Raw genomic sequence first — 13,196 nt, forward strand, 5'->3', positions numbered from 1 at the left:
ACCGGTGAAGTCAATTATGCCATGGAGGGATTGAAGACTTTGAGGAGGGCTTGAAAATGATCTTCCTTAAGATCGGTAGAGGAGGACATGATCGGGGATTGGGGGGTCCATGGGGTGCACTGGAAGAGGCGAGGCAGATTTTGAGGGAGCCGGTAGACAATCGACATAGAATCGAGGATAGGAGGCCTGATACGGCAGGGGGAATGATTCAAGAAGTGTCGGACGGAAGCACAACGGGTATGTCAGAGCGATGGAGGGGAGAAGAAAATAAGTTGTGAGGAAAGAAACAATTGGGAAGGGAGGAGGATCCTATAGCCGTCAAAAACGGCGGCGCGCCCCAACCCGGGACCGTGCCTGAACCGAAGGATTTTCGACAAACAACTCTACTCCTTTTTTTTTTCCTCAGCCTCATACTCATAGCAGAAGGACCAGGATCCAATTTGAGTGGAAGAGACCCCAGAAGTCAATGCATCTGTACCTGGGTGATGCAAAGGATCCCCCGAAAGAGCCGTCTGTGGAGCCTAGCAATGGCTTGTTCGTACCCTATATAAGTCCCGCATGCTATCAATGTTAGGGCTTCTTGAACTGTAAGTGCAAGGCTAAAGATTACCTACCCCCAAGTTGAGGATAATGTTTCTCACCCAAAGCTTTTTCCATCCTACCCCCCTACATTACGGATGGCAGGTACACCTTGCTCCCTTCCATTAACGTCATGATATACTGGATGTTATCACAGACACTAAAGGAAATGGTGCAAAAGCCGCGACGCGATGCGTTGCTGTCTATGGTGCTAAATCTCCAAAACGGCGAAGATAAATGCACCAGATAGACAGAGAAGCTCATATACTGTTAGAGATACCAAAGGCAAACTCCATTCACATCCTGGCAACCTCTCTGTCGACCTTGTGAAGGACCTCGAGCATCTCCTTCCACACCTTTTCCCTCGTCCTGATCGCTTCCTGACTCGTCACGTTTGCACCAGGGCTATTTCAGCAGTCAGCACCAATCAAAAGTATCTTCCAACAATCAACCTACTCGGTAATGTGCTGATTCTCCAACCATTGCCCGTGCGTCTCGACGCCTCGAACAGCCGCATCAACGAGGGCTTTACTGCCATCTTTCACGTCTCGTGCCGTGGCCCATTGGAGGAGCTTCAAAATCAGTGGCGCCGGCTCCCGTGTGAGGAGTTCGGATTTGCAGAATCCCGGTGTGACACAGTTGACAATGACGGGAGGATTGCCCTGGTGGTCTTCTGACATCATCTTCGCCAGCTCAATAGTGACGAAAATGTCCAGCAGCTTGGTGAGGCCGTACCGTTCCGCTGGTCCGCCGAGGGCTTGAGATTTCTCCCATTGTGCCTTATCATTCAGGTTCTGCAAGATGTTGTCTGCGTGCTTCTCCGGGAACTTGACGTACATGTGCATATCGCTCGCCACGATGACTAGGTGGGGGGTTTTCCCGCTCTTCTTTGATTGCGTGACGAGCAACGGTAGCAAGCGGAGACTCAATAACGCCGTGGACAAGCCGTTGACTTCAAGTGTCCTCTCCCAGCCGTCAGACGTCAAATTCCATTGACCCGAAGCCATCCCGGCATTCAGGATGGCTGTATCCAGCTGTCCGTCCTCGTCTTCGATGTACCTCTTCATCCGTGTCGCAAAGCTTTTGACGCTCTCGAACGACTCCAAATCGACCTGCCACACCTCGATGCTCTCAGGCCGTGTCCCCGTTGATGCAGTTAGGTCTTCCTTTGCCGCCTTTCCCTTCACGAGAGTCCTGACACCGAGAATGATCTTCGCGGCCCCCATGCGTAGAACATGGCGGGCGGATTCAAGTCCGACCCCTGTATTCGATCCGGTAACCAATACCGTCTGTCCCTTGAAAGAATCTGGAGCTGGAACCCTCAGTCGATGAAACGGCTGGCCGAAAGCTTTGAGCATTTGGTCCATTCAAGTAAGGTGCTGGTGGGTGTTTTCTTGACTTTGAGGCGTGTGTGAGAACAGATGTAAGGTCATCATGAGAGAACAACACGGGCTTCTTAATAGAAATTGTATGAAATGCCTTTTTTCTTTTGTTGCATGCATTTGATGCCATTGCGCACGTAGCAATGTGTTTCGCAACGCGACGGATTGATTGTTCGTCCGGTTGCGCAACCCGGAGTCGGACGAACATTGGTATTAGACTAAACCTCCCCAGGCAAACGACAGCGAACATCTAAACCGTCTATGGCTTGTGCTAGACCCTCTCATGGTGTGTCTCGCACGCTTGGCCAGACGAGAGAGGTAGTATTTCCAATTCTAGGCGCAAGATCGAGGTGGAGGTAGATGAATTGAATGGATCTTGAAACGAAAGCAAGCATTTGCCAATTTCTAACTCTAGTTCCAGTGTTTTCCTGCCCCTGACACCCGCCGCTTTCCAACGCCTTGAAGGCGAAGCAAAGACGGATCCAGCTTTGCCGGAGACGGGAAAGCACAGTATCGTGCATTCTCGAACGTCTAGGCATCATTACCATATCCTTCACTCCTATAGGGAGCCGAGGGTTGTCAATTCCTGACCTAGCTCATCATATATGTCCAGACAATGAACGCATGGGGCCATGAAATGACCAGCATCTCCCACGCGGGCCCGCTCATCCTGTCATGACTGGTAGACTGGAAGGTGACGCCCCAATTAAAGCCTCTTCCATCATTGTTCATTCATTTTTCAACCAGTCTCTTTTCTACACCTTCTCTGACCTTCCTCCTCGTCTCCTCCATTTCCTGTTTACTCGCGTCGAATCTGATGTTGCCAGCCTGGTTGAATGGATTCTCCTCACTCTTCTCGAACTCCTTGCGCACAATCTCAATCCGCTGCTGTTTACGTAGACCAGGATGCTCGATCTCGATCTCCGGTAAACGTCGCTCTTCAAATGCCTTGTACGCCGCCTTAAATCGCCGCTCCGGATGCCTGTCGAGTTTGAGGTCGTTCGCAGAACCCGTCAAGCTCAGCGCGTCAAGTGCGTTGTCAATGCCCGAAGCGTTGAGAGCTTTCTCCTTGCCACTTGTCCCGCTCGGCTCGCCGTCCAACTGCCCAAGGTCGAGTGTACCGCGACTCTTCTTCTCTGCTGTCTTCTTGTTGGCACCTTTGGGTGTGCTGCGCTGACTCTTCTCCTCCTCTGCTAGTTGTGCGTCTCTTTCAGCCTTTTTCGCTGCTGCCTCCGCAGCCTTGGCCGCTGCCGCTTCTTTCTTTCGATTGTCTTTGGCACCTTTGGACCATTTCTCGTCTTCCTCGGCGGCCAGTCGGGCGTCGATGGCTGCTTGTTTCTGTGCGGCGGCTTCAGCTTTGCGTGCATTACCAGCGGCTTTCTTGGTGTTCTCGCCGCCTTTCTTGCCTCCCATCTTGCCGGTTCTCGGCCTGAGGCTGGTGGGAGGTGGAGTCTTTGGTGGCCTGGCTCAAATAGGCGTTAACGGTGATGTAGGTGGTGAGATTGACGATGACGAAGATACGGATAAACTGCAGAGGTGAGAATGTACGGAAGTTGATGGGCATACACTGGTTATGTGCAGGAAAGAAGCTATGCAGTTGTAAGTGGCGTGGCGCGGGGGTCAAATTCACGAGTCATGCAGCCTTGTTCCATTTGATCCATGACTCGTCGCGCGCTAAGAGAGCCTTGCTAACAATTGCCGACCGCTGTCAGGTACCTTTTGATAATAATATATCATATCAACCTCAATGGGGTCCTCATTCCTGCCAACCCTTGCCTCATGAACTTGTATCGATTAGGCACTGTTTGCAGTCTCCTGAACGCCTCTCTAACATGTTTGGGCTCAACAGGCGTTCTTCCCTCCTCGGGCATCTCGAACAAACTGCACCCCTCTCTCTTTCTCTTCTTCAGCGCTTCCTGATCACCTCGACCTCCATTTGCCTTTTTATTAGCCAAGTCCTCCAGAGCTTTGACTTTCAACGCCTCTTCAGTCAGGGTCTGCACGATCTCGAACGTCAAAAAGCCAAGAATATCGACGACATCGTCATTTGGCTTGCTGTCGACGATGGTGCCAAATCCAGCCCATTCTCGGAATCTTTTTCCTTTGCGGAACGTAAAACTTGCTTGTCGACAGTCGGACCAGTACACGTATTCATCCTTGGTCATATTTTTGGTGCGCTCATCGGCAGAAGCGAGACGGGCGAGTGTGGCTTCATTTTGTTCTTCCTCCTCCTCGTCTTCTTCGTCGTCTCTTTCGGGTACTAGTTCTGCGTAGAAAGACTGGACCTCCCAGGGCAGGACTAACTTGGCCTTCTTGTTCGCACTTGATTTTTGAGGGGCCGATGGATTGACTCCTCCTGATGCCTACGTCTTTGTTATTCACGATCACGGCAAGGTGGAGAGCGCTTGTTTACCTCGTCAAAATCACCCACGTCACCAGCATCACCTCCGCCTTTGTCGTCCGAATCTTTGACATTCTTGCGCACATCCTTCCACGAAAGGAATGTTTTGAGCCTAGAGACTTTGGCTCTGTCATGACGGATCTGAAAGATGAGATCGACGATTGAGATGGATTTGGAACCTCGACGGTGTGCGAGGGCAGTGGCTTGAGTGAGCTAATTCTCATATCAGTAAAGCTCACATAGGTGGCGTTCAGTGCTACATACCATTTCCAGAACCTGTTCGCGCACAATTTCTTCAATCATCCATGTCGTCTCCACACTTGGTTCGGCCGTTTCACCGCTCACAAACATCATCTGCTCGATCCCATGAGTTAGCCTGAGCATAAAATCATCTTCATCTCCAGGCATGATCGAAGACTGGACATCTGGGTGAAAATCCGATCCAGGAACGCCGCATTTGTTGTTCATGTCCTGCAGTGTATCTCCCAAAACGAGGCTAGTTGAAATCCTCTGGTCAATGTCCGGATCTTTGCCGCCATCCATGTCGTTGGTGTCTAGCTCGCTGGCCGGGATTACCGATCGCAGGAGCAGGAAGGAAGGTTGAGTCTGGAGGCCTCGGGTGAAGAAAAGTGAATAGGAAAGTGACCCGACGACTATGGCATTGTCTATCAAACACCGAGTCCGGGCGGCGGAGGTACGGTATTCCAGTTCCATATATGGTCCAGCCAGCAAGATCGCCCGTGCCGTTAATGAAGCAGACGGTGTCAATCATCAAAAAGGATAATACGGTCTAACTGGCCAACTTCTCTTGGTGCCGAAAGGCCAGCCGCTAAGGCTGTGGTGCTAGTGTGGATGGTTCATGCTTTCTTCTAAATTTTTCATTCGCATTGTTGACGGCAGCCTTTTCTAAGCAATCAAATCGATCCGACTTTCGAACGTTGTCACTCGCCCGGTTCGGCACTCGGTCTCTGGGGTGTTCTGCGTCGTTCCCATTGGTCATCCGATACAGCGAAAACGGTATCAGGACAGGGGCTTCCAAGCCGTGACCAGAGCTCCGGGTTTCCAGAGTCAATGGCACCAGAGTTGGTAGAACTCTGAACCAGTGGTGTCATACACTCCAGCGGGCTCTCGAGAGAAGTTGCCCATGATCTTCCTGTCCAGTCCCAGGCACAGGATGACTGTGTCACTTCGCCCTATTTCATCCAAATGTCCAGTGTGACGTCGATCTTTTTCAAGTCGTCCCTGAGGCTTCCTTATGGATCTTTCGCGAGCAACGGACAAGAGAGATACAAAGACAAATAAAGGAAGAAGTCGAATTGCTCACCTGTTGGATCTCCTGCCTGTACTTTGCTGGCCTCTCACTCCCCATCTCGACTCATTTGCCACGCGCAGTAATCTGAGATTTACACCGGCACCCCGACTCGTCTATTTTGGAATTCACATGGGAACGAAGACATATACATGATTCATCTCGAGAAGCGTATTGAATTGATGCGCAAAGATGAAATGAAGAAGGGATGAATGAGAGTTGTCAGCGTCTATTGTTACAGGTTGTGGTTGGCATTGCCTTCTTGGCCGAAGTTTTTCCCGCTTCTTCCTTTTCTCCCCGCAAAACCAAATTTCCCCCGGCCGGACCACAAGGTTCCAACTCGCCATTCCTAGAGCGACCATGTAAAACCCGAGTCGAAATGCTGTACCTCGTCGGTCTCGGACTCGCTGACGAGACTGACATCACCCTGAAAGGTTTAGAAGTAGTGAAACGCGCAGAACGAGTTTACCTCGAAGCATACACGAGCATTCTCCATGTGGGAAAAGAGAAATTGGTCCGTTTTCGTCATCGTCTATGAACCTTCGAATACTTGAACCGGTGGCTGCAAAGTCGCCGACAAACTCGTCGAGTCTAACAGTTACGGTAGGAGTCATTTTACAGCCGCCCGGTGATCGTGGCAGATCGGGAAATGGTTGAATCATCCAGCGATGAAATTCTCGAGGGTGCAGACAAGATCGATATAGCATTCCTCGTTGTTGGGGACCCTTTTGGGTGTGTCAACCTCGTCTAGACCATTGTCACTGCTAATGAACCATCCAGGGCCACAACACATACAGATCTCGTCCTCCGCGCTCAGGAGCTGTCTATCCCCACGAAATCGATTCCCAATGCCTCGATACTGAACGCTATTGGCGCCTCCGGGCTGCAGCTGTACAACTTTGGACAAACTGTGTCCATGGTCTTCTTCACCGATACCTGGAAACCTGCAAGTTTCTACGATCGAATCCGCGAAAATGTCTCCATCGGTCTCCATACATTGGTCCTATTGGATATAAAAGTGAAAGAACAGTCACTTGAAAACATGGCAAGAGGAAGGAAAATCTATGAGCCTCCACGCTACATGACCGTTGCACAATGTGCACAGCAAATGCTCGAAATTGAAAAAGAGAAGAATGAAGCTGTATACAGTGAAGACAGTCTGGCAATCGGGTGTGCGAGAGTGGGCGCAGATGACCAAACATTCGCATGTGGAACACTCAAGGAATTGTCTGAAATTGATCTTGGTCCTCCTCTCCACAGTGTTGTACTCCTCGGTAAAAGAGCGCATGAGCTGGAAAAAGATTACATCAAAGCTTTCGCTGTGAATGAAGAGACGTTTGAGACAAGCTGGAAGAAGTATCATGAACGAAGACAACAAAACGATCGGGCATATGATTTATCACATTCGTCAGACTAACCGAGGACCAAGGTGCTGACGAGAGGGTAAAAGCTCCAGCAATCTCATTGAGCTAACCCGAGACACGTGCAATGGGTGCCCATTCTGCACAATGGACATTATCATGAGCAGTCAGATGACACTCCCCGACTCTTCTAACCTAAAATGCCTGGGTTCCATGAGTTGATCATGATCATGTACAGCGACCTCGACGGCAATGTGTTCAACAGGAAGTATCTGTGGTTTCAGCGGAGCTCTTGAAAACAAATTCAACTAGTGCGAAACAATTTCAAAGAACTCCATGCTGAAGCCGGAGCATAAAGGGAAGGACACATATCTTTTCACTCCTCGTCATTTTGTCACCTGGGATACGATCCAAGCTTGCATGATACCTGCCACATTCCCAATTACACCGAACACAACCGTGAGAATAAACACTACGAATGCCGTTCAGAATGTCGCCCACTGAACTCGATCTCTCCTATCGAACCACCACTGTTACCAATCTTTTGGTGACATCTTGTTGTACGCCGCTTGAGTTTTAGATAGGCGTTAATGCCAGTATCGATAACCATTCAGGCCAAAAGACGCTTGTTTCGCCATCGCCCGCTTAAGAACCAGGTGTGGACTCTTCTTCATCATGTACTCGTTCCGTTTCGATTTCCGCGGTTCAGTGGCCTGAACAAGAGATAATGTGCATCCAGTGTCTCACGGACGAAGCCTGGAGAAAAGGGACGACTAAAACCCATCAGCGACTATACCATCGAAAGCCTCTCGGGGTCTCCTCGCATTAGTTAACACAGTCGTGCCGAAACACGTGGAGGAATTTATCAAGTGTAGGGCAGTGTCGTCTTCCCACACGATCATCATCTCAACTTTTCTTACAAAAGGGGGGATGCAGAAATCACAGGACAATGCACCCTTCTTGATTTGCCCTTACGGCAACTCGGCTGGAAGTTGGACCTTGACCCAATGGATCAGTTTTAGGGCTGATTGAGGCTTCGGATGGTTGAGTGTCGGTGTCAAATGAAGCCATAATTGAATGGCAAATATGAGAGCAGTCGTTGACTGGCCTCATCCACAACGTCAGGCATTATGCCCGACATTGAGCTTGTCGATCTGAATATTTTGCCTGGATCTCATCTCCGATTATGTCGAGACTTTCTTGTTGTCTTGCATGCACCATCTGCACAAGCTGGACGGCGACATATCTATTCCTCAAAACCAAAGACTCGTCGTTTATATTGACAATGCAGTTCTTCCAATAGTCCGTGTAAGGCTTAGGGGGAGCTTTGGCTGATCTAGGTAACGGCGACGAATCCCAAGACAGGTTCCACACACTCGCATCAAATCTCGACACACCTTTCATATCATCGAAGTCGAAATGTGCCGCGAGAATACTTCTTCCGTAGGCGGTACATCTTCCTCCTGTTCTTGGTTGCTAGATAGAAAGCTTTTGCCGGTAAACTCACGATCAGTTAGTGGATAGTTTTTGGAGCATAAAGTTCCCACACTTCTGGACAAGTGGCAGATCTAAGTCCAGTACGCATTTAAGCACTGCTTAGAGGGCACATGGACATGGGCTGCCTTTTCCAGGCGGTTTCGGATTAATAGGGATGACCAACGATGACCCCTATTTTTCATGTGACTTTTGCTCAGGACGATAACCCCTTATTTACTGGCAACGCATACATATCCAGGTACAAGATAGGCTCTTCCCGGAGGTTCCACTTCACGGTTGAATACGTACCGACGCAGGATCCCACAATTTCCTTGGTATAACGCAAGGCTGCACGAGCGTTACGAAACAACCCAATGCTTCCTTGGCATACTCAGATCACCCACGTGGCCGTCACTCCGCGTTGACCCGTCACCTTTTTGGCAACTTGGATCACATTCCTCAGGGTCCAGCAAGCAAATCTATTCCATGGACCCATTCTACTTATAATCTCTGTTCTTGTCCGTTCCATGAGGCGGTTGCCTCCTAGGCTACAGCACCCAGCAGGCTACCACGCAGACAACAGCACAGGGTGTTGAACAGTAGCCATACATCCACTGATTGTTTGACATGAACCTATCGCACATACGAAGAAGCATATTATGTCAATTGAGAATCTAAAAAGCAAGCGTATCGCAGGCGCCAGTCAGGATGGAAGCCGAGAATTCATTACGTTGATCGCGTTTATCTGTGCTGACGGGTCACACTTACCACCAGCTCTTATCTATCGAGGCGCCTTATACGATCTTCAGGACACCTGGCTTGACGAGTTCAATGATTCAGAGCATCTCGCATTCTTCGCATGCTCAAAGAATGGGTGGAGCGATGATACATCAGGTCTTGACTGGCTTCGCCAGATTTTGGACCGTGCAACAAAAGAACAGACCTCTCCACGAGACCGACGTTTCTTTATTCAAGATATAGAGGGTCCAGCGAGCAAATCTACTCCTTGGACCCCTGTTCCTGTCAATTCCATGAGGCGGCTGTCCCCTAGGTTACAAGCATCCCCAAATGGCCACAAGACAGACAACAGCACAGGCAACAATGCTGACGGACACTGTTCAGATAGCTATGTAGATGGGCTCTATTCTCTGATCGGATCCAGTCAGAGCACCCTTTCAATTCGAGAGTACTCAACCACAATCAATGTACACCCACTGATTATTTGCGGGTCAAGACGAGGAAAATCGACGGCCAGCTCACTTGAGCATTCCCCGATTACAGTCGTGGAGTCGAGATTTGACCTCTAGACAGAGGTGAACAAGGAAATATAGAGATTCCGCCGGCTGATGTCGTGTCCACATCCGCTGTGTGACGTCTCTCTCGAACATAATCGCGATCTCCAGTTTCACTTCATCGACGGCCACGACCTGACCAATCTACAACGATGGATCTTCTCCACCCCCTTGAATACGACCCATCCACAAATGCTGCGGATGAGCCCGCGTCGCGGGGTCGTAAGAGGAAGCCTTCCAACAAGGGTGAAATCCTCGAGTGGAAGCTGTCGAGTATGTTCCGCCATATCTTTAATACGGCATGTTCAGTAGCTGTCCGGCCACGAAAGAAGGCGCGTATGACGAGTCCGACAATTTCTCCTTCTCTTCTGCCTATCGTCGACTTGGTCGACGTCCAGTCGGAGATGAAGTCGGACGATTCCCTTCTACCTATGGCAGCGGATCTGACGATGATTGATCTCGGCGATGCCGAGTCCGAGTGCGATTCGCGTAGCCTTGACGAACGAGACGGGTGATCTGACGATAACCGATCTGTGGACGAAAGGCCGACATCGTGCGCCCGCCGTGACAGTCTATTCTCTTGCTTCTCTCGTTCCCGCTCTTCGTCATCCTTCTGCCTTGGCGTCCTCGCTGAATGCAGAAGCAAAGCGACGGTCGCCAAAGAGGGCTCGAACTTTAGGGGCCCGCGAGAGGACGCCAGCTACGATCCCACTTTCGATACGCTGTTTGACCAGTTTATCCAGTCACATTAGTCTTCATCGTCGCCTTCCCCGTCCGCGTCGCCGGACTTCCGCGGCCAGCGAATTGAGCGGAACAACGCTGATTGGCGCTGAACGCGACCCGTCTTGTGGTAGCGTAGAGCGAGGCAGAGAGATACTCAAGAACCAAGTTTCGGAAGACGTGTCGGAGAGAGAATGAGCTCTAGATCCAGAGGACACTTGCCAAGTTCAAAATGGCCCTCGCATTCGACTACGGGCCCGTCTGCCTAAAATCACACTCCGCCTCAGGTTCCAGAATACATATCAAGCAGGAAAGAAGAAAACATGGGAGCAAAGAGAGGGAGGGAAAAGAAAGCAAATAAACGCAAGGAAAATAAGGGACCTAAGAGCAGGAAGGATAAGAAGGGAAAGAGGCACAGCAGACAGATGCGTAGAATGTAACGACGGAGGGAGTAAAAGAAGCGAAAGAGGCAATATCGGCGATCGTAACGGTGGATGGATTTACGAGTGTATATGCAATCACCGCGCTTTTTGTTTTTGTTTTTCGGTTCACGCGCCGATACTATAGCGAATTGTTTATAGCTGCTTCTGGGCCGATAAGCACTGCTGTTCCTCCATGGCGTCCAGAGGCTAACCTTGTCCGACTATGCGTAGAGAGTGCCGTGGAAGCGTGAAGATACCCATGGCTCTAGTCTACCCTGGTCCACGCTCTGCTTCGCTACTTAACTAGGCGATTGCTGAATTGGCACGCTACCCCTTCTCACTTCGAAGACCACCCCTATCGATCTCAACACCTGGGCACTCCTGAAGATCCCATGTAACCACGCTCCTAGTGTTGCGATGATCGCGGATATCGACGCGAAAACCGGCATCGCTAAACTTAGCATCTCCGAACTCGTCGAGTTGGCGCCTAATTTGACAAATACTCTGATTTTAAGGCATTGCAGTCTGAACCGCACAGAGATACGTCTGCTTAAGCTCGAGACTGGGCTAACGCCAAAAATATGCGGTACGTCATACGTCATATAGGACTCCACAATCACTGGCTGGAGCACTACGTTTACCTTCTTGTCCCACCTATGATCTAACACTAGTGAGGTCCCTCGATTCTACCAGTTCGACGAAAACCCAGTTTTCACTAACTTTCGTCTTTGACAGGTCAACTTCGATTTGGCGTTGTCTCAGCATCTCGGACCCTTCTGGCGGCGCTAGAAGGGTCTGAGCTCCAGGACGCGAAAACCCCTGTCCTTCGCGTTCATTATGTAATGACATATAATCAGTATGAGTAATTTTTGAAATACGTTTAAATGACTTGAATGACGGCTACGGTGAAGTATAGTTCTATGAAAGTGCAGAGAATTTTACTAGTAAAACTTTTGATCTGACGAACGTTAAGAAAGGCCCATTACACGTATTAGAGCTCAGACCCTTCTGGCGCGGCCAGAAGCCAGAAGGGTCTGAGATGCTGAGACAAGATTTGGCGTCAATTTTGAAGCAGTCTGCGGTGGAATAAATATTTACCCTAACGTAATTTTGAGTCACGTGATTATAACTTAATGCGCGTGACGACGCCAAGACTGTCGCGTTGGCCAATAACGTGTGACAATGGCTTGGCAGCATCACGTGAAGATGTTGGCACTCCCTTGCCATCGGATCCAATCCGTGGACCTTATGGCCGGGTAGGACGGCGGGTAGGACGGGGGACAAGTGTATGGCGCAGGCCTCGATATCTAGGTTGTCCTTAGATCGGATCCCATGATATACCGCAGCCATCGGATCCAATCCGTAGACCATGTGGCCGAGTGGGATCGGGGACAGTGGTCGGCAGCCTGTACGGCGCAGCCTCCCCAGCCTGATCGGATCCAGTCCATGGCCCATGTGGAGATGGGCGGACGATACCTTCAGAAGACACCATCAGTGAACACTCGAATGCTATCTATCCCCCTTCCAACATAATCTGAAGTATCCTCTTATGACATACAAGCTCCCCCGATTCGTATTTAAACATGTCGAACAAGGTTTACGTTTGTAGATGGTCTGACAAGTGGATAACTGATCGTACGACGGAGTTGTTGTACCTGGAGTTCTGCGACAGTTCATGGAACAGGAGGGACCCACATTGTCCGTCCAGTTGATAGAAAACAGAGCATTCAACACATCTCAAGTTGCACCCTCATTCAACATAAAGCTTCCAAATTAAATATGATATCTAGAGGTGAGGCGTAAGTGAAGACATTTGCGTCAGAATGTCATTAGAAAGAGTCCGTCAGCCCGATTGTTGCAAGGCGCTGCGGAAAGACAACACATGATACTGAAGGTGAGAGATGCCTTCGAAAAACAGTTTTGTGCAAGTTGTGCTCGAGAGCAGATGGCAAGTACGAGATTAAGCTTTATACCCCTCGCCCCCAAGGCTGCGTCCATTTCACCTTCCCCTCAACGCCTATGGTGGGTTGCAGGAGGTCGCAGGAGTTCAGCACCCTTCTCAATCAGGAGGCGGACCACGTCCTCGTGTCCATTCCCTGAGGCCCATGACAGCGGTGTCCGGCCATATTCGTCGGTCGAGTCCACAGCAGCACCCTTCTCAATCAGGAGGCGGGCCACGTCCTCGTGTCCATTCTCTGAGGCCCATGACAGCGGTGTCCGGCTAGCTTTGTTGGTCGAGTCCACAGCAGCACCA

General features: G+C 50.2%; 6 protein-coding genes across 6 annotated transcripts in view; 2 read left to right on the plus strand and 4 right to left on the minus strand.

Annotated features, from left to right (window-relative positions):
- Nucleotides 1–875: 875 nt before the first annotated feature.
- Z518_06741 (uncharacterized protein) lies at nt 876–1,937 on the minus strand (the record flags this gene model as incomplete). The annotated part of the gene is made up of 2 exons (XM_013414871.1): nt 876–984; nt 1,036–1,937. The coding sequence occupies 2 exons, from the start codon at nt 1,935–1,937 to the stop codon at nt 876–878; spliced, it is 1,011 nt and encodes a 336-aa protein (XP_013270325.1).
- Nucleotides 1,938–2,693: 756 nt separating this feature from the next.
- Nucleotides 2,694–3,374, minus strand: Z518_06742 (uncharacterized protein; the record flags this gene model as incomplete). Its single annotated transcript, XM_013414872.1, has 1 exon — nt 2,694–3,374. One exon carries the CDS (start codon nt 3,372–3,374, stop codon nt 2,694–2,696), a length of 681 nt encoding a protein of 226 aa, XP_013270326.1.
- Nucleotides 3,375–3,694: 320 nt separating this feature from the next.
- Z518_06743 (uncharacterized protein) lies at nt 3,695–4,905 on the minus strand (the record flags this gene model as incomplete). The annotated part of the gene is made up of 3 exons (XM_013414873.1): nt 3,695–4,324; nt 4,375–4,575; nt 4,627–4,905. The coding sequence occupies 3 exons, from the start codon at nt 4,903–4,905 to the stop codon at nt 3,695–3,697; spliced, it is 1,110 nt and encodes a 369-aa protein (XP_013270327.1).
- A 1,145-nt stretch (nt 4,906–6,050) lies between these two features.
- Nucleotides 6,051–7,088, plus strand: Z518_06744 (diphthine synthase; the record flags this gene model as incomplete). Its single annotated transcript, XM_013414874.1, has 3 exons — nt 6,051–6,185; nt 6,279–6,403; nt 6,452–7,088. The coding sequence occupies 3 exons, from the start codon at nt 6,051–6,053 to the stop codon at nt 7,086–7,088; spliced, it is 897 nt and encodes a 298-aa protein (XP_013270328.1).
- A 2,864-nt stretch (nt 7,089–9,952) lies between these two features.
- Z518_06745 (uncharacterized protein) lies at nt 9,953–10,315 on the plus strand (the record flags this gene model as incomplete). The annotated part of the gene is made up of 1 exon (XM_013414875.1): nt 9,953–10,315. One exon carries the CDS (start codon nt 9,953–9,955, stop codon nt 10,313–10,315), a length of 363 nt encoding a protein of 120 aa, XP_013270329.1.
- A 2,637-nt stretch (nt 10,316–12,952) lies between these two features.
- Nucleotides 12,953–13,196, minus strand: part of Z518_06746 (uncharacterized protein) — a gene marked incomplete at both ends in the record, with an annotated part of 4,526 nt that continues 4,282 nt past the window's right edge. The window contains one exon of the mRNA XM_013414876.1: nt 12,953–13,167. Within this exon, the coding sequence (XP_013270330.1) occupies nt 12,953–13,167 (215 nt within the window). The remainder of the gene's footprint in view (nt 13,168–13,196) is intronic.

The sequence above is a fragment of the Rhinocladiella mackenziei genome, assembly GCF_000835555.1.
Source record: "Rhinocladiella mackenziei CBS 650.93 unplaced genomic scaffold supercont1.5, whole genome shotgun sequence".
In the NCBI taxonomy this organism is placed as follows: Eukaryota; Fungi; Ascomycota; class Eurotiomycetes; order Chaetothyriales; family Herpotrichiellaceae; genus Rhinocladiella; species Rhinocladiella mackenziei.